At 49.1% G+C, this 23,385-nt stretch overlaps 7 protein-coding genes across 7 annotated transcripts; 4 read left to right on the forward strand and 3 right to left on the reverse strand.

The window, feature by feature from the left end:
• Window positions 1-425: 425 nt before the first annotated feature.
• Window positions 426-2,256, reverse strand: EI90DRAFT_3091853 (uncharacterized protein). Its single transcript, XM_039062411.1, has 2 exons — window positions 1,537-2,256; window positions 426-1,482 (listed from the first exon to the last, which is right to left on the reverse strand). The coding sequence occupies exons 1-2, from the start codon at window positions 2,232-2,234 to the stop codon at window positions 516-518; spliced, it is 1,665 nt and encodes a 554-aa protein (XP_038908307.1). The 5' UTR covers window positions 2,235-2,256; the 3' UTR covers window positions 426-515.
• A 66-nt stretch (window positions 2,257-2,322) lies between these two features.
• EI90DRAFT_3091856 (uncharacterized protein) lies at window positions 2,323-3,247 on the forward strand. The gene is made up of 5 exons (XM_039062412.1): window positions 2,323-2,408; window positions 2,459-2,501; window positions 2,556-2,716; window positions 2,774-2,965; window positions 3,021-3,247. Exons 1-5 carry the CDS (start codon window positions 2,357-2,359, stop codon window positions 3,104-3,106), a joined length of 534 nt encoding a protein of 177 aa, XP_038908308.1. The 5' UTR covers window positions 2,323-2,356; the 3' UTR covers window positions 3,107-3,247.
• A 108-nt stretch (window positions 3,248-3,355) lies between these two features.
• EI90DRAFT_3159685 (uncharacterized protein) lies at window positions 3,356-3,874 on the reverse strand (the record flags this gene model as incomplete). Its single annotated transcript, XM_039066238.1, has 3 exons — window positions 3,356-3,620; window positions 3,691-3,798; window positions 3,854-3,874. The coding sequence occupies 3 exons, from the start codon at window positions 3,872-3,874 to the stop codon at window positions 3,405-3,407; spliced, it is 345 nt and encodes a 114-aa protein (XP_038908309.1). The 3' UTR covers window positions 3,356-3,404.
• Window positions 3,875-5,309: 1,435 nt separating this feature from the next.
• Window positions 5,310-7,553, forward strand: EI90DRAFT_3136666 (efflux transporter; the record flags this gene model as incomplete). The annotated part of the gene is made up of 9 exons (XM_039064805.1): window positions 5,310-5,378; window positions 5,435-5,521; window positions 5,579-6,003; window positions 6,065-6,282; window positions 6,331-6,593; window positions 6,727-6,747; window positions 6,802-6,862; window positions 6,915-7,165; window positions 7,239-7,553. The coding sequence occupies 9 exons, from the start codon at window positions 5,310-5,312 to the stop codon at window positions 7,551-7,553; spliced, it is 1,710 nt and encodes a 569-aa protein (XP_038908310.1).
• A 779-nt stretch (window positions 7,554-8,332) lies between these two features.
• On the reverse strand, window positions 8,333-9,776 carry EI90DRAFT_552276 (uncharacterized protein). Its single transcript, XM_039067781.1, has 4 exons — window positions 9,220-9,776; window positions 9,023-9,128; window positions 8,542-8,939; window positions 8,333-8,482 (listed from the first exon to the last, which is right to left on the reverse strand). Exons 1-4 carry the CDS (start codon window positions 9,529-9,531, stop codon window positions 8,417-8,419), a joined length of 882 nt encoding a protein of 293 aa, XP_038908311.1. The 5' UTR covers window positions 9,532-9,776; the 3' UTR covers window positions 8,333-8,416.
• On the forward strand, window positions 9,559-10,558 carry EI90DRAFT_3091863 (uncharacterized protein). Its single transcript, XM_039062413.1, has 3 exons — window positions 9,559-9,697; window positions 9,746-9,866; window positions 9,918-10,558. The coding sequence occupies exons 1-3, from the start codon at window positions 9,612-9,614 to the stop codon at window positions 10,299-10,301; spliced, it is 591 nt and encodes a 196-aa protein (XP_038908312.1). The 5' UTR covers window positions 9,559-9,611; the 3' UTR covers window positions 10,302-10,558.
• Window positions 10,559-18,509: 7,951 nt separating this feature from the next.
• On the forward strand, window positions 18,510-23,303 carry EI90DRAFT_554506 (uncharacterized protein). The gene is made up of 9 exons (XM_039067784.1): window positions 18,510-18,732; window positions 18,779-19,035; window positions 19,096-20,368; window positions 20,427-20,751; window positions 20,823-20,887; window positions 20,961-22,178; window positions 22,232-22,498; window positions 22,548-22,900; window positions 22,956-23,303. The coding sequence occupies exons 1-9, from the start codon at window positions 18,664-18,666 to the stop codon at window positions 23,164-23,166; spliced, it is 4,038 nt and encodes a 1,345-aa protein (XP_038908313.1). The 5' UTR covers window positions 18,510-18,663; the 3' UTR covers window positions 23,167-23,303.
• Window positions 23,304-23,385: the final 82 nt, after the last annotated feature.

Consider the following 23,385-nt stretch of genomic DNA (forward strand, 5'->3'; position numbering starts at 1 on the left):
GGTTAAATTCAGGGTGTAGAATGCATGTGAGTGCACGTACATAAACGAAGCTGCAGAAGGGAGCATGAGCAATGAACCCATCCACTGACTTAAACGATCGTCAGAATGCCAAAAATGTCAAATTCGTTTCCTCCAAAGATGGGAATTGCCCGCGGAGCGGGAAGCCCCAGACCTGGCCGACGCTCAACTGCAGAAATGTGGGATTGAACGCTGACTTCACATCCTTTGCAGCTCAAAAAGTGTACAGGAGCTGTCTGCAGATTGAATAACATGTGGACTGGCAAGTGCGTTGCGCCTCCCTTACCAAACAAGCCACATCGAGGAGTCGATATCTTAGTTGCCCGTTGCCATTCCGTTCAACTACCAAGTCAATACCAATTCTGGTTCTCTCTCCCTACAGCGATAGTGCCATAATTGCATGGATTCTAAAATCGACAAATCGAATCATCAACAGGTGTAGGTGATGGATAATATATACGGTTTTCTAAAGTTAATGCATGATTCTCCATCTCGAGTCATACGATGCCTGACGGACCAGGAGCGAGATCGGCTCTGCGCCAAAATGCGCTCCACGAGGCAAACCGCTTGTTTTCTAGCCATTCCGATTCCCGGTCCCAACTGGATGTAGAATCTGGCGTATGAGTCAAGCGACTATCGTTGAATTGACCAAGAGATGACGGTGAATGAGCTGAAACTGGTTCGCAAACGAGATGTGGAGATGGACCATCGTCAAGACTACGATCCGAAGATTGGTGCGCCGTGACAAGACGCACTCCAACAGATGCCGCTTCCTCGGTAAGTAGCTCCCCAGGAGCAGCCCCGACGTAAGGAACAGAAGCATCAAACACTAAATCTTCACCACGGTCGGATGATGTTCCGGATAGACGCTGTGTTGATCGCGTGGAGGAGAAATGCTTGTCGCTCTTCGCGGTGACAATCGAAGGGTGCTTAATAGACACTGATCGCTTCACGATGGTTCCAACGAATATTGCGACGCTTATGATGAACGTCAACATAACTGGTATGATGGTTGACCACTTAATGTGTTTTGATGAGTTGGACGCTTTTGCGTGCAAATCACATACAAGATTCAAGGATACGGTCGATGTTAAACCAGAATCTATGCCTCTCCCTATTATAGTTATTGGAGTGCTGGATGAGCCTCGTGCGAAGTCGGGGGGGATCCCCAGCAGTGAGTGCGTCTCTACATCAAGAGAGAGCCACCTAGGATTGAGGGATTGTGGTAGACTGTACTGATACTGAAGGGGGTCGCGTAGGAATGTGGACAATGAGGCATTAAATGGGGTGCGTGGCTCAATGGGGATGTTTGGATGATCAAAGGCCGTGAACGGAAACGGGTTCACTTCAAACCTCACCAGAAACGGGTAAGATGCAGAACCGTAAGAAAGTCGAGCAGGGACCGAGAACATTGATCCGTTTAGGAACCGATCGGGGACTACTCCGCTTAGAAGAAATGTGGCACTGAGTAAGCAGACTTTAGATGGAGTTTGATCCATTTCGGTAGTGGGAACAGACCTGTCCCAATTTAGCCAAGCCTGGTTCTGGATTTCCATGTCTACGTGAATGGACGATAGACCAGTTGCCGGATGTCCATCAATCGTCATTGTTGGGAATAAGAGATTTTCCATGTTTCTCACCACATGGTCTCGCGAAGTTGAAACCACGTCAACAATATTATTTTCCACTGTCAACACATGCGGGGTTATAATCAATAGAAAGGACCCCGAAGCGGATTGTACCGGCTCATCCCCATCAGAACGCAAGGAGCAATAAACAAGGATTTGAAGTGAATCCACAGTCCGAGGAGACTGATAATCAAAGACTTTTTCGGGGCCGCTTTTCACGGGTGCTATTCCAGAAAACGTGAGGGAGTTGTTGGAAAAGTCAAGCCAGGCAGGAAGTTCAGAGATAGTGCCATCTTCAGAGCGAATGGCCGCGCCAAATTGAACAGAAAACCCATCATCAACTGACAGGAAAGGGTGGAAGCCAATACTGAAAGACCACCCAGCAGGAATACGAACACCTGACGTGTTGGTAGATATAAACGGGAATGCGCCTTCTACAACGGCAAGCGTGTTGTTAGGATCCAGTTGTTCGGAGATTGAACGGGAGAGGTCCCCTGGGAAATCCACGGCAGCTTGATGTTGGGACGAAAATGAGAGGGACGCTAGACATAGAACGAGGACCACGACGAGCATGTTGATGTTGACCATCTTGTGCCTTGGGAGGGTTACATATAAGTTAGAGTCTTGCGAGCACGTGAAAACCCGGCGAATTTAAATAATCTCTCCATTTCCCACTCACCACTCTTTCACTTCCCCCACCGAAGGTGACTATGATCGTAACCCGCACGATTGGGCTTGGTAGGAAAGCCTTTGTGGCTCGAGGTGCCTATCTTCTGCTTGACGCACTGAGGGTGGACTGATTTCGTGGACAGCTGCATTCCGCACACCGACCCAAAGGCTCATCACTTCGTCTTAGTTCGTTCTGACATCTTCTCTCTCCATGGCTTATCCACCTCACATTCGCGACAGTCGAGCCGTTCAGGTCGAAAGTGTTTCGCCTTCCTCTCAAGCTATTCTCAATAGTCAACGTTTAAGGCGGCCATCAAGCCCTCATTTCACCATTTACCAGCCTCAATTGACGTGGCTCCTCAGCATCGTTCACCGTGTCGCTGGCGTGGGACTCAGTGTTGGTAGGTGAAATGGGCATGTCATTCCATTTCTACTAAACCCACCGTTGGTGCATGAAGGTTTATATGGTTTCCTGCTGGGATATTTGGCAGCGCCCGTTCTCGGCATTCCATTTGACTCCACTCACATCATTGAATACGTTCATGGCGTTCCAGACTGGGTAAAATACACTGGAAAAGCAATCGTAGCTTTTCCTTTCACTTTCCACTCTCTGAACGGGTTGCGCCACTTGTCCTGGGATTTGGGAGCATGTAAGTACTGAAGAAAATTGTTGTGACTGTTAGTCTGACGCTACCATGTCTCCAGTCCTTAGCGTGCGTTCTGTGTATCGCACGGGCTACACTGTGATTGCAGCATCCATTGCTTCTGGCATTGCACTCCTACTCTCATAAGTAGTAATGTTGACCCGAGCCGCCGCCTCCATACCCGGTGTTCATTACTGTACTGTGATACGAAATTATGGATTTCTGGTAGGGTTGTTTCAACGAAATAGAATACTGTAGCGTGCCTGAAAGTGGTGCCTTTTTTTAAAAACCAACCCCCGTGTGATGTCATGAACTGGTACGGCGCGAAAGTGAGCAATCAACCAACAACATGGTCTTCTCCTGTCTTCTTTGCTGAGTATTCCCTGGGATTCTTTGTTGATGTTTCAGAGCTTCTTTGTCCCTTATTAGCGTGTTGTTCGCCCAGTTATTTGTCGTGCTTGGAGCCGAGTGGCCCAGATACCTCGTCCCTCTCATAGTCCGCAGATGTATGCGGGTTGCTTGTGTCATCCGTCTGCCCTACCGTGTTTGCGCGGTATTTGTGCGGGGTATCAGCAATGGGAGTTTTAGGCTCATCATGATACCTCTTCTTGATATATTCCAGGGTCTTTTTCGCATCTGGAATGCCGCCGTGCCGTTCGGCCTGGAAGAATAGGCAATAAAGACCTGTACTACAGATCTTGGAGGTAAGGATGTCGGAATCATCATCATACCTTGATGTTGGCTTCCGACTCAGAGGCCGTAGCTTCATTCCAACCAGGTGCTGTTTCGAGGATGGAGTTGGCATGAGGGTCCTTTCGCTTAATCTCCCTCTCGATGATCTATTCATATGGGATTCGACGGCGATGCCAATGTTGTGGAAAGGTTTTCAATCACCTCTGGGTCATTGTTGTGCATGTTGCTGCACGGTTAGGTTGAGGAATGGGTCCATGGCTGTTGAGAAGTAAATCTCACCTTCCAGTGGAGTATGGGCTAAAAGCTGAGAAAGGAGGCTTTAAAAGAAGGAGAGGCGATGTAAACGGACGTAAGAATCTAGAAGGTCGCATCATGAAGTCGATCAGAGTGTTGAGGTTGTTGCTGGAACAAAGTCATGCGCCGGCCTCGAAGTTCGCAAACGCCACCAGTGACATCATAGGCAATCTGTCACTCTGGAGTTGGCCGAATTTATCGTGTCTTATTGTGTCTGCACCGGTATAGCGTTACAATATCTAAATCAAAGACACTGGGTTGATAGCGGGAACCGGCCATGACAGCCGAATAAAATTTGGCAATGCGGACAGCGTGCGACCTGTCATACAAATACAGGGGCCGGGTTACCAAGTAGCGAGGGAGAAAAGACTAGAAATTCCATAACGCCCTTGCAACACGCAGCAGAATTCGGTAACGCCCTACAACGAGATCTTCAGTTTTCCGACAAGAGGTGCGAAAAAGGGTGCGAAAAAAAAGTTTCCCACGAATTGTGAGTTCGAGTTGACCTTGCAAGGCAAGCTCGAATACCCAAAATTCAGACAAAATTGGGTAGGAAGCACGTAACGATTTCATTGGGATCAGGAGCAAGCCTACAGCTCTCCCTTGAGCTTTTGGTAGGGGTAAATAGTGGCGCAGTCAAAATGGTCGGTGTGAAGCCCTGATCACCCGTCGGCCACCCCAGTGCCAAGCAGCCATTGCAGAATCTGGGGCCAATTTCCTACTTCCCGGGCCTCACTAAAGCCGTGGTACTTCCTACCACCTGGGTTCCCAGCAGGATGGGCTGTTGGAAAAGGAGGGGTGGCGAAATAAATGATCGGGGAATCTATCTGAGGGAATATGGAGCCTGGATCCTGGCTTCCACTTCCGCGGCTCCATACCATCTTCAAACCCCTAAAACTGGCCCTTGGTTATTCGTAGACAATACGACTGAGGATGGGTTCATCGTCATTAATCCCAAAATCCCAGGGCTGATGGGTCCCTGGATGTTGCTCTCGTTTGGCTGTTGGTCTTTTTTTCGAAACGTGCTTAACACAGTCCCGGGAACTCCCTGGGACACAAGCACACTAATTGATGCGATGTGCTTCCCTTCAGGGTGTGGCTTATTATTCATAGATGACGGATGACTATATACCTGGCATCCCCGCCGTTACATAACTTGGACCTCTTTCCAGCTCACCCCCACCTGTAGCACTCATCCTCCGAAGACACAAGGAACACCAAGTCACGTACGCTCCTTGAGTCGGGCTCTAAGTGTTGCATTGCTCGTACTACCGCCCGCTCGGAGTGGGTCGACTTTATTTCCCGACCATGTTACTGAATGCAACGTTGCGTCTTGCACCATTTTTAGGAACACGCCGGATAGATGGCGACACAAGTTGAGGCCCAGGCTCACACTGAAAAGGTGGCACAATTTTCAGCACCCATGGTCAAGGTTTGTGTTTACGCGTCTACAAGTTAGCGCAATTCACGCATCGGAATGTCGTTTAGGGCGGAGCCCAAGTCGCAAAACCACCCCTTCCGGGATGGAGGATTTTCACCATCATCTTCTCTAGTACGCTTTTCATGGTCATTAATGTGCGTTCCAGTCTTCTGGCTTCTTGTTCTTCCTGAGTGCGAAGTGTCGAACTTCAGATATTCATCGGATCGGGATTTTCCTTAACGCTCCCGAGTATCAGCGAAGATCTCAATATCCCTCAAGCCTCGCTCCAGTGGGTTATATCTTCCTACACCCTCACCTCGGGGTGTTTTCTTCTTCCGTTCGGCCGCCTTGCGGATTTGCATGGTCGCCGTCGGGTATTCCTCGCTGGTGCAGCCTGGGTAGCAGTTTGGTCCGTTGGATGCGGTTTTGCAAAGAACGAAATCAGTTTGGATGTGATGAGAGCGTTCCAAGGAATGGGAATCGCAGCTGGACTCCCCGCTGGATTGGGGGTGCTCGCTCAAACATTTGAGGTCGGGAGCAGGCTAAGGACTGTGGCATTTTCCACTTTTGGCTGTGGGGCGCCACTGGGTAGCGCATTAGGTTTCACAATGGGGGGCGTCTTAACGCAGAAGACGAGGTTAATTTCTCACGTACTCGATATCTTTACATGGCAGCCACATTGACCTACAAATCGTTAGTGCGCACTGGAGATCCGCGTTCTTCTTCAGCGCAGGTCTTGCGGGGTTGACATTTGTTACTGGGTGGCTCGCCATCGATAAAGATACACATCATTTGGACCCAAGTCTTGACAGGCGTGTAGACTGGATGGGGGCGTTCCTTGTGACAAGTTCGTTGATACTCCTGACGTTTTCTCTCGGCGATGTCGAGACTGCACCTGATGGGTGGAAAACAAGCTGTAAGTCTGCCAGTTGTCTCACCGCTGTTCGAATTCATGATCCAATAGACATCATCGCGTTGCTGGTTCTCTCCATCGTCCTTCTATGTGCATTTATACTATGGGAGAAACGACTTGGCTGGCAAATATCCAGGAGGCTTTCCTCGAGCGTGACATTGACGCCAACGGAAACCTTCCTTGATAACCTGCTCACCATACCACCCATGCTCAACCTGGACTTGTTCACAAGGGCCCACGGCCGAATGGCTGCAATGCAGGCCCTGGCGTTCTTCGTATGGGCAGGGTTCAGCAGCTGGTCAGTCCATGCCTCTGTAAGCTGCCTATTGTTGGTTTATGTCTTCGCCATATTCTTGACTTCTCTGCGTAGCTCTAGTGCGTTTCACATACAATCGGGTCGACCTGATCATCTGGTTCACTATGCATTCTTTCTGTATTAGCTATCAGAACTATCTCGGTTTGTCTCCGGTGAGCTATAAGCGTGGATGCGAGCAGCACAGTCTAACCCGGGAAACGTTTTAGATACATGCAATGCTCCGAATGCTTCCTATGTCAATTACCGGGGTAATTCTCAACGGGATAGGTACACATTCGGCACTTTTTGATTTCGTCATACTGATGGTGGGTCTCTTCAGTGGCCCTCGCTGTTGCACACATTGAAGGCATAGTTCTGATTGTTACGGGATGCGTGATGGCAGGTCTTGCGCCACTCCTTTTCGCAATAATAGATCCCTTAGCGACCTATTGGGTATTTGGCTTTCCTGCTGCAATATTTGGTGTGTTCGGGGCGGATTTTATCTTCGCAAGTGGGAGCCTATTTGTGGCGAAGGTAGCCAGGCTGGATGAGCAGAGTGTTGCAGGAGGACTGTTCACTACGTTGACGCAGGTGCATGAACACTTCCAACTGAGATGGACTTGACGACACGTTCTGATACTAGATGACTGATGATATGGTGCAGGTTGGGACTTCCGTAGGACTTGCTCTCTCTTCCATAGTCCTCAATCAAATGGTAGCGAGGAACATACAATCCCTGGGTCCTCAAGAAACCTCTTCATCCAAACCATCATCCAGCACACCTAAATCTGCTCTCCTGGAAGGATACCGTGCTGTTCAGTGGCTGAACTTTTCGTTTATGATGGTTGGATTGGTACTGGCTCTTGTGTTTTTGAGACACATTGGCGTGATTGCTAGGATGGGGGAGGCCAATCTTGAAGAGGATGCTGTTGCTGAGACATTGAGCCTGGAGGATGAAAAGGTGGGAAAACAATCCTAGGAGAGTCAGTTTGGAGGGCATGCAGTTCAATCAATTGTCCGTGGTTGGGGAGTGTGTGGTAGTAGAGTAGGTATGTGCATGATTCTAGAATATGTAGAATAACTCGATGAAAAGGGAACATAATTGATCATTGGGTGATCCAGGCATGGGAGACCCCCATTGCCATCACTGTGAAGAACTAGACTTGTTATAAGAATGGAGTTTCTTGCAACCATGTTGACCGAAAGTCCACTGCAGCGGGTTATTCTTATTCATCTCCCCTTTTCTGTCTTTTACATTTCTTCCTGTTCCCCAACTCGTGCTAAGCTTTCCCCTCTTGGGGTTTTGGTGCTGGCCGAGTTATTTATTCACATTCATGAGACTACCTCCAGATCCGGCTAGCAAGACCACTGCACTATTCTCTGTCCAAGTGTCGGATGCCTGAAGGTATATGAATAATCTCCCTCTAAAGGCAGTGCTAGTACAAAGATAATCTACAGTATGGGATGGCCGGTGCAAGCAGTTTCTTGGCAACATCAAAAGAAAGGAACCCATTTTTTCAACCCAGAGCTTAACCTTCCTACCAATCAAACCGAGAAGCAGAGTCCAGCACATGCAATAGCCATTCTGATTGTTGGTCACCATCAGAACTCTCATCACTTGAACCATGTTCATCAGAGATCCTCCTTGGACCCGATAAAAGCCAAGCCAGTGCATCTGTCAATTGTATAGAAACAGCCGTCAGCACTGCATCATCGACTGAACTCCTTCCATCATCCCCTACAGCATACCCGCATGCAGTGCCTGGGAGTGCCCAGTTCGCATATGGTTTCCCATGAGATCCGCTTGTCAACCACCGAGTTTTAAAAATGGAATTATGGACTTCAATCCACAGAGCACAGCAAATGCAGCTTCGCTTGCTGACCCCGATTGGGTGCTGGACAGGAAAGCTGCGGGGTGGTGGTAAGCCAAAGTGAAGAAGAATGCGAAGTTCGGCATGAACACATGCATGCACAGTTTGTCGCCTTCGCCAGTTACTGAGAATGAAGGGAAAATCCTGGTGGAGTTTGTTCACAATATCCTCCGATAAAGCTGTGCCAAGTCCACGTGCCACGGCATCGTGAGGGCTATCGCACAGGTGGAACACCCCCTCTCCGCTACCAGTAAAAGTGTCTGTAACCCAGCGGTGACGGATCGGCAACATTTTCTTGGCTCCTTGGATGAGTTCTGATATGCCGCTGACGTATTGGCAAACCTTGCCTAAACGCCTCTCCAGTTTCTCTAGCCTCCCCTTGCGATCCATCTCCAAGGGACCACAATTGGCAATGAGGGTATTCAGGAAACGAGAGCGGCCAAGAGCATCTGCGCGGAGATAAAGTATTGCGTACTTCTGAGAGGTCTCTGCGTCTAACCCGTGTGAGGTCATGTCGGTAATCGCTTCAACGAGATCTCGCCACACCGTGGTGAACGAAGGGGCTCCATCTCCATACCTCCCAAGAAACACTCCCCCACCCCGGCCAGGAAACTCAACCCGAATGTCAGTCTTTGGTAGGTATGCCTGTAGTGCTGACGTGAAATCGCTGCGGAGCTCTCTGCCTTGGATCGAGGTGTGTAAGTTTTGAATCCGCTTATTGATATTTGCCTCGCAACGTTGGATTAGAAAGGGAAAGAGTTCCATCGCACTCACAACAGTGGGATCCCCGATGAGAGACATGAGCTCATTTGCGGCGGCTATGTCCTCGGGGGTCAGAGGCCCATTCTTTGCTAGAACGACCTCCACGTGCCCTCGCTTATCGAATGCAGCTGCGAAAACATCTCCAGGATTTCCGGTGGTCAGTGCCGCGGCGATGGCATCGAGAAAGCGAACTTCGCGATTGGTACCATATTCGCGGGTCGCTTTGTTGCTGTGAGTGCCGTAGGGCATGTGGAGGTCTGAATAGTTAAGCTCATGCAAGAGCTGCAACTGCTCAGAGAGGTTGATTTGATTGTTGTTGGCCATATGTGGACAAATAGGCAAATAAATTCGGCCAACTCCGTTACGGAGCCGAACCGAGTCACGTGCCGGTCGAATGTTTCGACATGTTTCAGAACGAAATCCTTTACAGGCTTCTCTCAGGCTCTGGTCTCTCAAGTATATCCCTATCTCGCAACATTCTACATGAGCAGTTAGTTCTCTTCGGCATTCGTATGAAGGAGGGCTTACCTATCTGCAGTGTCGTTGGACGGCCTGCAGAAGACAGTAAAGAACAGGCAGCACTGAGGCGTTCCAGGGCGGGAAAAGCTGCATTGGATGGCGTAAAGTTGCTTCAAATTGATCTGAACCCTCAATCTCAGGTTCGACCCAGTCCAACAGTGTTCATTAATAGATTTCAAAAGTTTGCATAGATCTTCGCGGAATTTTTTTTTGATGCTTCTATCAGTCCACCTCAAGTCGCTGTGTTAGAATGTAGTCCATCCGCGCCCACTTTGTCTAAGGTTCCTGGGTGTCCTATGGTCCCTGTTTCAAGGAAGCCACTAGCTAACCCCCGGGCTCCTTCAAGACCGAGGAGAATGCGGAGGCGTGCTCGTGGAAGGCTGGTTATCCCAGCGCCTCGTCCAGTCCCTTCCTTCTTTGTGCCCGACCCTTCCTGGGGAGGCAAAAGCGTAGGATATGCAATAGGACATCGTTCTTTCCGGAGTCAACGGGGCATGTATGTTCGGTCCGGGATAAAGCGTGGTGTCACGTATGTTGGTGTCCGTGCGATCAGGTCACCATCTGGTTTTGCGTAGTTATCGCATTCTCACTTTCCTTCTTGACAATCTTCGTGAGCTTTTCTTATCTCTTAAATACTTTGCCTTCCCCAGCTCCTCCCATCATGCTTGATTATCCGTGAACATTTCGTGAATAGTTGAATTCTAGTTTTTTGTGTTGTTTTTTCTGCAATCGCATCTCCTGCCAGCCCATTTTGGGCCGTGTCCACTATCCCGGTCGGAACACCCACCAGCAACTTCATCTCCCAACTTGGTCTTAAATAACCTAACTAGAGTGCAAGCGCATCATCCAGCCCTCTCATGTGCATCACCCAAGATCCTGAAGGCTCCAGGTTTCTCGAAGTCATAAGTTACAAACCCTGCTTTGCTGACCAGTTAACACCGAGCGTGAGTGCGAAGGTGAGCGAGTAGGTGCCCCCTGCAGAAGCTACTTATGGTATCAGCGGCGGGCGAGCACAATAATTGGGACTGGGCAACTCAGGTTGTGTCCGTGTACCGCTTATGTAATCAGATTCGGCCAAAACATGGCCTCGCAAATGTTCCATCGATAACTCATGAAACTGTATTCCATGTCCCAACAAAAATCTAGAGAGTGTGAATATACAATGTAAAGTATGTACTGAGCACTCGATCGGAAAAATCGATGCATTATAAAATGAGTATGTAAACAGACCAGTTATGGTACCTCAGATCGCAGATCCTGGCGACTCTGCAGATTGTGCATTATAGTGTTTTATAATATTTTGGAGTAGTGCCTTCCGGGCCCAACTCGTAGCTTATTGACTGCTGTTCGATTAGGAATAAAGGTGTCTTTAGGGGCCAGCCAACGGTGCTTGTTGATCTGTTCAATTAGCTTGTCCCCCGTCATTGCAGCAATCACTGTAGCATCCAACTGGAGTAAAGTACTCCCTAGTTTCTCCTCCTCCACTCTCTTCTTCTCATCTTGTGCCTTTTGGGCTTCATGGCTGGCAGCGGCTTTTGCTTCCTCAGCCTTGTTCAACTTTGTCCATAGTTTCCTCTCAAGATTCTGTGTGTCTCGATGCCGAGCTTCCTTCCTGAGGAATGCATGATGGGCTTCACTGAAATTTTCCCTTATGAAGCCTCAGTGTTGTTACGGCTATACATCACCAATGAATTAAATCGATGCTGGCTTAGCGATGGAAACCGCCTTGCCCAAACCCTCCATGTCCCTAGCATCCCTTCATTCACATCATTTGTTGTTGGCATGAATGCCGATGCCTTCTCTGCTGGAGTTAGAGAGGCAATGACTCCGTCACTAGAGAATTCAAAAACAAAACTTTCCCACTTCTGCGCAGCACCTCGACAGAATTCTATGAGCATTTCATGGAGAAATGGGAGTGCTCCTCTTGCCTGCTCCCGCTTGAGAGCTTCAAACACTTTTGGCTCGTGCCATGTTCCTCCTGTCAAGTGGCCCAAAGTGCCGTGCTTTTCTGTATCCAGAAGTAAGTTGGAATCTAGTGCAAGGTCCGCGATATGCTGCTTGACCTGATCATGGAATGGACCCATATCTAGCATATTTTGAGATAGAAAGTCTCCTGCTCGCATTTTCTCCAAGTAAGGTATAGAGACCGCCAGGCCAAAGAGAGCCAGGACAGCAAGCTCAGTCACCGTTGGTGTGTCCTGAAGGCCTTTATAACAATTTTCCTCCATATGAGTAAACCCCGGCTGATTCTTCCTATCATGCCAGCTTTCCAGGAACTCAAGATATTCGTCGCGGAAAACGAATAGCTCAATTGCTGCATATAGATGTGAAGCAAAGCGGGTATTACTCGTATCGCCAAAGCGACGAGTTCTCCCATGCTTCTCATGGAACCAATGATAGTGTGCGTCCTGACATCCTTTTTTATCATCTTTGTTGTTGAATAATGAGCCACAGAGCGATGTAAGCTTGACTGCTCCGGCATCTAGTGTAGGCTCATCAGGCTTTTCGGAGTTTGTCGGGCTTGACTTAGCAAGTGCAGCCTTGGCTAGACTATGGAGGGGTATTGGCCCTGGTGTCTCCACAGTTTTCAGGTGGTTCCATGCCTCAGACATAGCTTTGGCCCCGGCTTTGACGGTATTAAGGTCCTTGTGCATAGCGCATCCACACCATACAATAGTGTCAACTTGACATTTTAAGTCATGGGGAAGTTGTTGATAGATGGTTGTCAGGGCCCGGCCTCGGACTCGGAGGCTCCCTGACCTCAACCCCTATCTGGCCTGTCCTCACACTATGCGGGGCATGAGATGAGAAGAAGGGTAATATATACACTTGCCTATGCGGGGCATGAGAAGGGTAAAGGTCTCATCTCCCCGCATGGTTGCTATATAAAGGAATGGGTCACATGCCCACAACTATACAGCTCCTAGAGTTGTGTAGTGTGACCCGGAGGGAACATCCAGGTGGCAGTGCCCAGTAAGTGTGGGAACGTTCTGGGCGAGTTGCTCGCCCAGAACTGTGGCTGTGACCCGTGGGAACATTCTGGGCGAGCTGCTCGCTCAGAAAGTTCCCACGCTATCCCGTGCGCGCGTGTGTACACAACACAGAAAGGCAACAACAAGGCAACAATGAAGGAATGGAAGGAAGGGATTGGTTGGGGAGTCTGGGGCACCCTAGGGCAGGGTGCTGAACCCTGACAATGGTTTCGCCAAGCTCACAGAGTCTTTGAAGGGTACGAGTTCGAAATTGTGCTGTCTGCTCATTGTTGGTGAGATCCAACCAAGCTTCGGCACTCTCGGATTTAGCGATGAGACTTTTCATGGTGTTATGATTAAATTCCTGGCGAGCTTCATCAGACATTGTCTCACAATGCTGTACACCAAGGTGAAGCATCCATTCTTCGTGCCTCCAGTCTGATATTAGCCGAAATAGCTTCTTCTGATCTTCGGCATGATCAGAATTCATCCCAGTTAGTTTCCGAATTGCATTCCCAATGCCTAAACCCGGGTTGAAGTCGGTAAGCTCTGGACTTTTGTATGCAGTTTCGAAGAACTCGCTCATCGACCCTTTAATGTTCTGCAACTGATCAACACTGGAATGCGATGGCATAGCACGGACACCCCATGTCCGGACCTGCATCGCTTTCTTGGGTCCATTGTCTGAGTATGTAGGAAACAGCGCAAGACTATGGACTGCCTCATAGGTGATATGGTGATGTGTTGTTCCATCGCAGCTCACTGTGTGTGCTGAAGTTTTGATTAGTGTGAAGTTATTTAGGAGTAAGGCATCATAGACTTACTATCTATGTTCTGAAGCTCGGTTGCCATCTGGATCTCGGCTGCTATTCCTGCCTCGGTGACGGCATGCGATACCATCCTGCGACTTGGCCCCTTGCCAATGTCCACCTTAAATGCTTGTGCACAGGCAGAAAGAACATCCGCCACCTTTGATGCCGGTATACCACTTGAAACAAGCTTGCGGCTTAGTTCACGGATGGTGTTCGAAAAAACTCCCTTAGTTTTCAAAGAAAACTTCCGAGCCGCTTTTAAAGCAGCCTCATAGCGCATTTTGGATGCTCTAGTGCTCAATTCCAGTCGTCGTCGAAGTCTAGTGCACCTTGGACAACCACTATGTGGGCCTTTATAGGGGGGACCTCAGGACGTTTGCATGGGGCCTAAAAGGCCTTTTTCACTATAAACATCCTAGGACATCCTGGCCATTCAGTTTCATTCATTTGTTGCAAACGTCCTCAGATGTCCTAATTCAGTTTGATGCAAATTGTCCCGGAATGCCATACTCGTCCATCCCATGGTCTGTGCGCATGCTGACCACTGTCTAGAGGGATGTCCACACTGTTTCCCACGGTCTGAACACACTTTACATAGTTGAATAGCCCCTTTGAATAGCTTCCAGAATATATATTTTGAGACTGAATTGACCAATAAATTATTGAGAAAAACGCAAAATACTTTTTTGGACACGAGTCTTTTGATGGTGGCTGTCCAACTTATTTAATGTCTGTGCACAGTACTGGTCACTGTCTGAAGGAGTGTCAGCACTGTTTCCCACGGCCCCAACACACTTTACACAGATAGATAGCCCCTTTGAATAGCTTCCAGAATATATATTTTGAGACTGAATTGACCAATAAATTATCGAGAAAAACACAAAATACTTTTTTGGACGCGAGTCTTTGGGTTAGTGTGGCTGTCCAACTCAATGTCTGTGCACAATGCTGGCCACTGTCTGAAGGGGTGTCAACACTGTTTCCCACGTCCCCAACACACTTTACGCAGATGGATAGCCCCTTTGAACAGCTTCCAGAATATATATTTTGAGACTGAATTGACCAATAAATCATCGAGAAAAACGCAAAATACTTTTTTGGACACGAGTTCTTTTGGGTTAGTGTGGCTGTCCACCTCATGTCTGTGCACAGTGCTGGTCATTGTCCGGAGGGGTGTCCAGACTGTTTCCCACGGTGTCAACACACTTTGCGTAGTTGGATAGCCCCTTCAAATAGCTTCCAGAATATATAATTTGAGACTAAATTGACAAGCAAGTTATTGAGAAAAATGCAAAATACTTTTTTGGATGCGAGTCTTTGGGATAGTGCTTGGGCCACTAAATTTCACTGACAGTCATCGAAGTCATCGAAATTCCCGGGTCACTGATATCCCAAAGACTCGTGTCCAAAAAAGTATTTTGCATTTTTCTCAATAACTTGCTTGTCAATTTAGTCTCAAATTATGTATTCTGGAAGCTATTTGAAGGGGCTATCCAACTACGCAAAGTGTGTTGACACCGTGGGAAACAGTCTGGACACCCCTCCGGACAATGACCAGCACTGTGCACAGACATGAGGTGGACAGCCACACTAACCCAAAAGAACTCGTGTCCAAAAAAGTATTTTGCGTTTTTCTCGATGATTTATTGGTCAATTCAGTCTCAAAATATATATTCTGGAAGCTGTTCAAAGGGGCTATCCATCTGCGTAAAGTGTGTTGGGGACGTGGGAAACAGTGTTGACACCCCTTCAGACAGTGGCCAGCATTGTGCACAGACAGTTGAGCAGCCTGAGGATTGTCATGGGAAATCAGATTCAATTGCGGCATTATGTTTTGAATGTCTACCCTGAATAATACAAATTTGATTGAATCACAGAAGCATTTGATTGAATTTGATTGAATTATAGAATCATCCCAGGACATCCTAGGACATCCTAGGACGTCCTGGGGACGTCCTGGTGAATGGATCAGTCTTCACCAGGATGTCCAGGACATCCACTAGTAAATACCCCCTTTTAGGCCCATTTGAAGGCCAAACGGCCCCCCCTCTATATAGGCCGTCATTAGGTGGCTGACTAGGCTGGTCTAGTGACATTGGCACTTGCTTTTCTCCATCCAGTTTGAAATCTGGCGAGTCTTTTCTCCAGCGCGATGTTCCGAGCTTCTGGTAACTTCATAGTGGCATTTGCTTCTTTCAGCTGATTAGACCTTTCAAGAAGTAGATCTGTGGACTCTTTGAGCTTTTCAGCTGTCTTAGCTTTCGCATTTTCGGATCGAGTACAACGGCGCTTTAGATTTTGCATGGATTGTGCTTGTCTGGCAACTTGGGCCTTAGTTCGGCTGGCTCTTGTTTCTAGTTCAATGACTTTTCGCTTCAGTGCTCCGATCTTTCTGTTTGGATTGGCTGGGGTCTCTGGTATCTCGGACACGTTGGATAGAACAGAATAGGAAGGTTGAGGGGCAGATGTAGATTGTGGGGAAATTTGATATAAGGCACCATCCCTGCTGGTCTGAGATTGCTCCGGAAGCATGGTTCCATAACCACGGATCCAGCGCATAGTACGGGCATGGTCAAATGCATTTTTTTGGGCAGTTGATTTTGATTGTTTTGTATGCATCGAATTTTCCGTAATATTGATCGCTGATGATGTAAAATGGTATAAGGAGTATGCTAGGAAGTCGTCTCAGTTGTTCCAAAGTCAGGAGAGCATTAGTTGAGCTGAGTGTGCCCCAGGCATCTCCAGAATGCGCTATTGAGTGCGACGATGTACACACAAATAAACAAATGATCACCCAACAACTTCAGGCTCATCACACAGCAGCTAAGCGCGTAGAAATTCTCCTGGACGTGTAGAGTAGCTATTTCTATAATTCGGACTGTTGGATTTTCGTAAAACGCGCCGGTTGTCGAGAACGGTTGTAGAGCCATGAGAACTCAATTTTTTTACAATTCCTCAGTCCAATTATCAGCCTTTACAATTCCAAGCAACTTTCAATTGAACTTTTTGTTGTATGAGACGTTTGTGATGAGTTATAAAACTATACTTCCACAGGCTGCTCTGCGGCCAGTCTAGCTTACATAAGCAGTCCCGTGGGCAAGCTTCGCTTGCCCACCCCCACAATAATAGTGGGCCGAGCCGAGTCACGTGGACTGACAGTAATATGGAAAACGGTGCAAATGCTTGTTTTGAGTTGTTTGTTCCCAGATTTTGGCCTGCCGACACTTTTTTTATCTTTGGAACAACTCTTGCAGGCTCTGCCAAGTTAGACATGCCGAAGGCACCCACTACGAAGATTTTCAAATCGTTTTCACGCAGACGAGCTGTGTTGTCCCAAGCCACAGGCAAAAATCCTTCGCCAGACAATGAAGAAACATACATCCGTGGTTTCTCTTCTGACTCGGACTCCGATAGTGATGAGGAGATAGCTTCTAATGGTGAAATGAACGCTGAAAGGCTTCCCACGGTGTCCAAGGACGATCAGGTGGTCAGAAGAAAACTCGAACGGGCCAAAAAGCAAGCGGTAAGCCAGATTCATGACTTGTGCGACTCATTGACCTGTCTCACCTCAATTGAAGACGCCGGAATGCGGTGTGATTTTTCTTGGGCGAATACCTCATGGCTTTTATGAGGAGCAGTTAAGAGGCCACTTTTCACAGTATGGCAAGGTCACACGAATCCGCTTGTCTCGTAACAAAAAGGTTACTGCTTAAACGCCCCCATCAGGGCCTCCGCTGAAATCTGGCTATTATCGTAGACCGGCAGATCCAAGCATTTTGCATTCATCGAGTTTTCGTCATCGCCTGTCGCAAAGATCGTGGCCGAAACGATGGACAACTACTTGTTGATGGGTCACATCCTTGTTTGTAAATTCGTTCCTCCGGATAAGATTCATCCAAATTTATGGATCGGTGCGAATATGAAGAATCCGGTGATGCCACTTCGCCGTCGTACTACCTTCGGGGTGCAAAACCGGGTAGGCATGAACCTTTGGTTCTCAATACCATTATGCTAACGTATAACGGTTACAGGAACGGACGAAAAAGGAGAAGGAACGGATGCTAGCCCGCTCTCGATCGAGGAAGAATCGAAAACAACGGAAGTTGAATGAAGCAGGCATCGAGTATGACATCCAGACGTAGGTTGTTAGCCCAGTGTTTGGTTTGATTCCTTATGGTCTCGTGGATTGGTCACACATTTGTATGGCAGTCAGGACCCCAGTTCTTGAACGGTGAGGGATGCAATGTTGCCCAGCTTGCCAGGTCACTAGCATCGGTGGTCCCAACTCTTTATATTGAACTCGTGCAAGCATTGAAGGCATGGTTACGGAGTAACTTTTCTACATTAGTTGTACGATCAATGGTATATATCGCTTTTGGACATATCATATAGTGAACGCGTTCACGGTTCCAGAATATATGCAAGTCACAGGTGCAGAAATGGTCAACTGAACAACCGGGCGACTGTTCCCAAACCAGGCAACCCCCGCTTCCCACCTCGGGCCCGTGCCATTACTTGTTATCGCGCCTCGCAGCGTTGTCGGTCTTCAGGAATTAATCAATCAGGTTCTTCGTCTGCTGCTTCTGCAGTGTTTCTTCGGTCCAACAATGACAACCGAGACTCACGCCACCCCAACCAACGTCGATGCATGTCATGAGGCCAACAATCAAACCCTCGAACCTTTCCAAACACAGGATTCGTTGCAGGAAGGTGCGGCAAATGACTTTGAAAGTACCCCTAGCGTGCCCAACAGGAAACCTTCTTGTGGATCTGCGAAACCTCGCGCGGCATCGGCTCACCCAGCGTCAACCGTATGTTGCGTCTTCATCGGGCGCGGACAATAGTTGTATTAACGGTCAACATAGGAAGATGTCGAAAACCTTTGCGAATATTTTCTGCCAGCACCCAACTCTTCAACCACACAGGTTCAATCCAGTGATGCCACTCACGCTGAGGATAAGGGGGATGGCACTGCTCTCAACACTGCACCAAGCATCAGTCTCATTCCCCCGGACCCTTCATCTGCGGATGGGGCGCTCCAAAGCACATCCCAGTTAGCACCTCAAGGCGACACTCACGTCCCTGACACCCCTTTTCACCAAGACCCGGAAGTTGAATCTGTCGCTGACACTGAAGCTGAAAGGAGCATTCACATGCAGCCACCTCAACTCTCTTCTGCCCAGTCCCAGACCACTTCGGGAGGCTTTGGTCCGACTGAGAAGGTAAATTTCCGTCCGCGTCATCTCCCCAGACTCACCAGGCGTCCAGAAGCCCACGGAAAACAGTGCGGCGGTCCCTGGGCCAATTGTTTCTGGGACTGGGATTGTCACACCCTCCGAACCTAGGGCCATCCCGGTTGAATCCAGTTCTGCAGTCCCCGTTTCGCTGCAGCTGTCATCATCCGGAGTTGAAATCCCTCCCGAAACAGCTGTTGCAACAGAGATCTCTTACCCCGCTCCAGTCTCTACAGATAGTACTCAACAAGAGGGGAGGACGGTGCGATTCGCAACCGGAAGTGCAGATCTCAGGAAAGACAAGCAAGATGTAAATGTAACTGGTGAAATAACATATAGCCCTGTTCCCAGATCTTTCCCTGAGAGTGGTGTCGCTAAAGACACTCCCTCTAATCAGCCGACCTCAGCCTCGTCCACTATCGAGCGCGGTGATACAGAGCGGAATGCCGCCACGGATGTGACTGAGGACGGAACAAACTTTTCGCCATCAATCATCCCTGGAAATTCAGCTCCAAGTGCTCTTCCAGAAAGCACGGTTGCGGATCAGGGGGACAATCAGGGCGTCTCGACCAGTTCTTCTCACGATGATGACTCGCCCACTGAAGGCCAGGCTCAACCGAAGCCTGTACCTTTGCCTAGGCGATCCGAGCACAAGGGTGCCGATCCCGACCCCCAAATGATCCCTCTCCTGGAGCCATCTCGAGTAGCATCAAATGTCTCAGGCTTGTTTGACGATAGCAATGATTTTCTGAGGGCACCCAATAGCACCCTCCCAGAAATGACCTCAGGACAATGCAATCTCGACATTGGCAACTCGATCCATGGACAGAATACTGAGTCGTCAGGACCAATCAGCGACGAACCACCCGCCCCCCGCGAACAAGGAGTCCCCAACGGACAGATACAATCGAGTCCATCCAACATTGCAACCCAGGTCACACAAGAAGGACCGGCTGCATCGGCTGTCAATACTCCCAAGTTTTCAGCTCCTGACAACACTATCGAGTCCGACTTCGAGAGCGTAACGGAGACAGGTCGGCAGCGCGCGGGGAGCATAGTCAGCGAAACAATTGCTGATACCGTACTACCGACGCCCGTGGATCAGAAAGCCGATGCAGATGCAGCAACAGATGCGAGAATTATGAGCAGTCATGACATCGCTGCTACCGTCCCGGTTTCTTCAGGCTTCCCCACCCCACTCCCCAGCGATCCGCCTTTCGAAGCTGTGCCAAGGGTGCCCAGCGAGGAGGCGAAAGTGGTGGCAGCACCTACCACCGCGGAACCGGCTGTTGGAACATTAAATGGGCGCCTGGATCAAGTGGTTGCCGTCGTAATTGGTGATAATGCAAATGTGCGCCGCAGTGGTCATGATGTGTTAGATGTACCGGCCTCTCCAATATTCAAAGATGATGGCCTAGGTCACGACCCGTTGTCAGGAACAAGCAGCGAGTATATTGATAGCATGCCACAGACCTCGGAAGGTGGTTCTCCGAGGGCGCAGGTCACACCAGTAGAAGCCTCCCAGGACTCTTTCAGGCACAGTCTCCGGGACAATGGGGCCCTGCAAGTTCCTCCGATATCTATTGCTCCACCAAAGTTGCCTATGCCGTTGCGAAAAACGGAGGTGCGTGTCTTATATTTGTATGCCTGAATGATCTTATCTTCGATGGCCCGGTTCTCAGGAGGATCTCACACAACTGTCGCACATCATTTCTGTGGCATCAGTGGACAGTACCCCATCACTAAACCCAAGAGTCCCTACCGCTGGCCAAGGATCCCCATCCCCTGCGACACACGCACAACTTCAACAAACCAACGTTGACGGCGGCGAGCTTGATGGACCTCGTCATCCCTTAGTTGAGGGCGTGAAGGACGCGATTGCTCCGCAACATGGCGCGCACGGCGATGTCCCTCCTCGGTCTGATGCGACGGTGTGCGGCGAGGAGGCCATTCTCTCGCCAAAGGATTCGTCTGAGTTCGGCTTAGATGCCGGAGTCGGAAACTTAGGTAGGTTAGACGAGTCTAGGTTATTTGCCATATGCTCACATGGTTTTATTGTGGATGATATCATAACCCAGTGAAACATGAGCCCGTTGACGTAGAATTCGGCAGCAATGACACACCCGGCCAAAAGGTTGATCAGGTAAGGATCTCTCTGCGAGTTCACTGCGTATGACATTGTGCTCAAGTCACTCCCTTTCCGAATGTCAATCCAGCCGACTCCTGTTGAGGCAGAACTAGATAAACATATTGACGAATTCCACGCTATCCATGCAATCCATGCAATACCCGAAGTAACTGGGGTGCCTAGCAACGTTGCAAGCGCTGAACACAAAGGAGTGGTTGTGGACCATCGATACACCTGCTCTCAACTTGCTGGCGTCGATCCGATTTCACCTGAGAATCCCGAGCAGACTGATGACGCCGTTGGTGAAGCTCATCCTGATGCAGTTCGGACACTTGCCAGCGTAGAGAGCGGAGAAACAGCTGATGGGGGCAAGCCTGCCATGACCACGGCCTCTCGTGAGGAGCCAGAGAAAGCCTGGCTGGACGGAGGGAGGTGCGACAACGGACCATCGCGAACCTCGGGCGTTGAGCAATGTGGTGTAATGGACTCTCCTTTAAATAGGAGTGCTCAGAGAGGATCAGCCGTTTTCCCAGATGAGACTACAATAAGGCCTAATATCATCGATGTTGTCGATTTGGCAACGCTTGACGACCATCCAATACCAAGATCTGCAGTGCCTCTTGAACTCACGCTGGCCAAGTTCGTTCCCAAGGTCTCGGAGACAGAGAATGATGGGATATCTAATGGTCCTGTCATTCCCTCAACGACTGATCTCGCTCCGGTTGACACTGCAGCCGATAGACAGCGCTCCACGAGTTCTTTCCACCTTCCGCGGGACTCCGGTGGGGTGACGGATCATGAACCCGACAGAGAAGCGGTGCATCAGCCCGACACAATCTTACAAATCCCTCATTTACCACCTTCTCCTGCCTCCATCACTTATGCGCCATCACTTATGAGTCCACCTCGAATTCAGCATGCCACTCTATCGAAGGAGCCACCTCTCCAGTCGCAATCCAATAATACTAACGAGGATCTGCGACAACAAAACAGCCATTATCTTAATTCCCACGATGAGAACAAAACGGCTGAGCCTCAGGCAGAAGATGCAAATACAAATTCATCCATTGCACCCTCGACGCCCCGCTCTGATCTTGGGATCACAGCCACTTTGTCGGACATCGGAGACGATACTCGTTCTGAAATCTCCAATGCTAGTAAAGATGTTGCTCCTCCGGCTTCACCTCGCGATATTTCAAGTGAATATTTCAGCTTAAGCAGTTCGCGCGAGATCTGGAAGGCGGAGAAGCCCGTGGCCCCTCTGGCTACTGGCTTATTACTCACTGTCACCTCAGGGAAAGCTATGGTCAGAGTAAGATTTCGGAAACCTTGGGATATGCGCTAATTACATTCGTTCAGGATCTCGGGGCCCAGGCATCAATGAACCAGTCAGATGTGTGGGCAGCGAGTGCAGCTCCCATGACGCCAACCACAAAACATGTCGAGTCACAAGAGAGTGATTATGGGGTTCCAGCTCCCGAGGTCACTTCAAAGGACGAGCTGGAAGAATCCGCGCCTCACCTCACCGGTGCTCAGCCCGATTCTGCCATTTCACAGGCTACACCCCTACTGGGCGGAGATACTAGAAATATTGCCTCGCCAACGAATTTGCCAATTTTCGATCGGGTACGTTTAGTGCTGCTCATCTGGTATCCACTCAGCGTTGCGCTTTTAGACCCTGGAACCTACTAAAGGGGAAGAAGAAATAGCAAAACTCAATGCAACAGACGTGGATCAGCTCTCGAAGGACACTGTGTCCGATGATAATGACACTACCCCAAGGCCAACTTCCACATCTCTTTTCGAAGGGCCGCAAGGGGAGGATAGTATAGGGCTGGATGACACGGATGACAGCACCTCAGCACTTTCCTCAGAGACGTCATCTGCCTATGCTACTGCTACTCCTCGCCACGAAGACGATGATCTACAGCATTCGCAAACGCTGGATCCTGACGTGCCATTCAAACTAATTGATCCTCCAGACTCAGATATCCCTCAATCTGAGTCAAGCCGAGCACACACTACGACGTGAGTCTCATTGCCATCGGTGAACCCCTCGTGATAATATAACGTGCATCCGCAGAGAATCGGTTCCATTCCCAGGCACTTCGTCTTCTGAACACCCACCAACGAGAGTTCGTTTTGAATCAACGGCCAGCCGTTTCCCTCTGCTTCCCGGTGGCTGGAAGGAAAATCGACAGGATGCAGGACTAACTTTTGAGATTGTTGAAGGAGAGATCTCTAGCCCAGCTTCAGAGAAATCGGGCAGCCGAGGGCGCTGCATCATCATGTGAATGTTGAACCGCCGCTGATTATTTGGTATTTCTGCACAACCATTTACGACCTTACCACCAGGGGTTATTTCTTGCCATGTACTCACAAAGATTGGCATAATTTGTATGATGGAATCTAACAGATTGTTATGCACACAGAGTCAGGACCGTGAGAATCTTAAAGCTGGCCTAAAGCACAACCCCTATTGCTATTGTCAGCTTAAATCTTCTATTCTCACC

Source organism: Cantharellus anzutake (assembly GCF_015039405.1).
Source record: "Cantharellus anzutake strain C23 chromosome Unknown EI90scaffold_167, whole genome shotgun sequence".
NCBI classification, from domain to species: domain Eukaryota; kingdom Fungi; phylum Basidiomycota; class Agaricomycetes; order Cantharellales; family Hydnaceae; genus Cantharellus; species Cantharellus anzutake.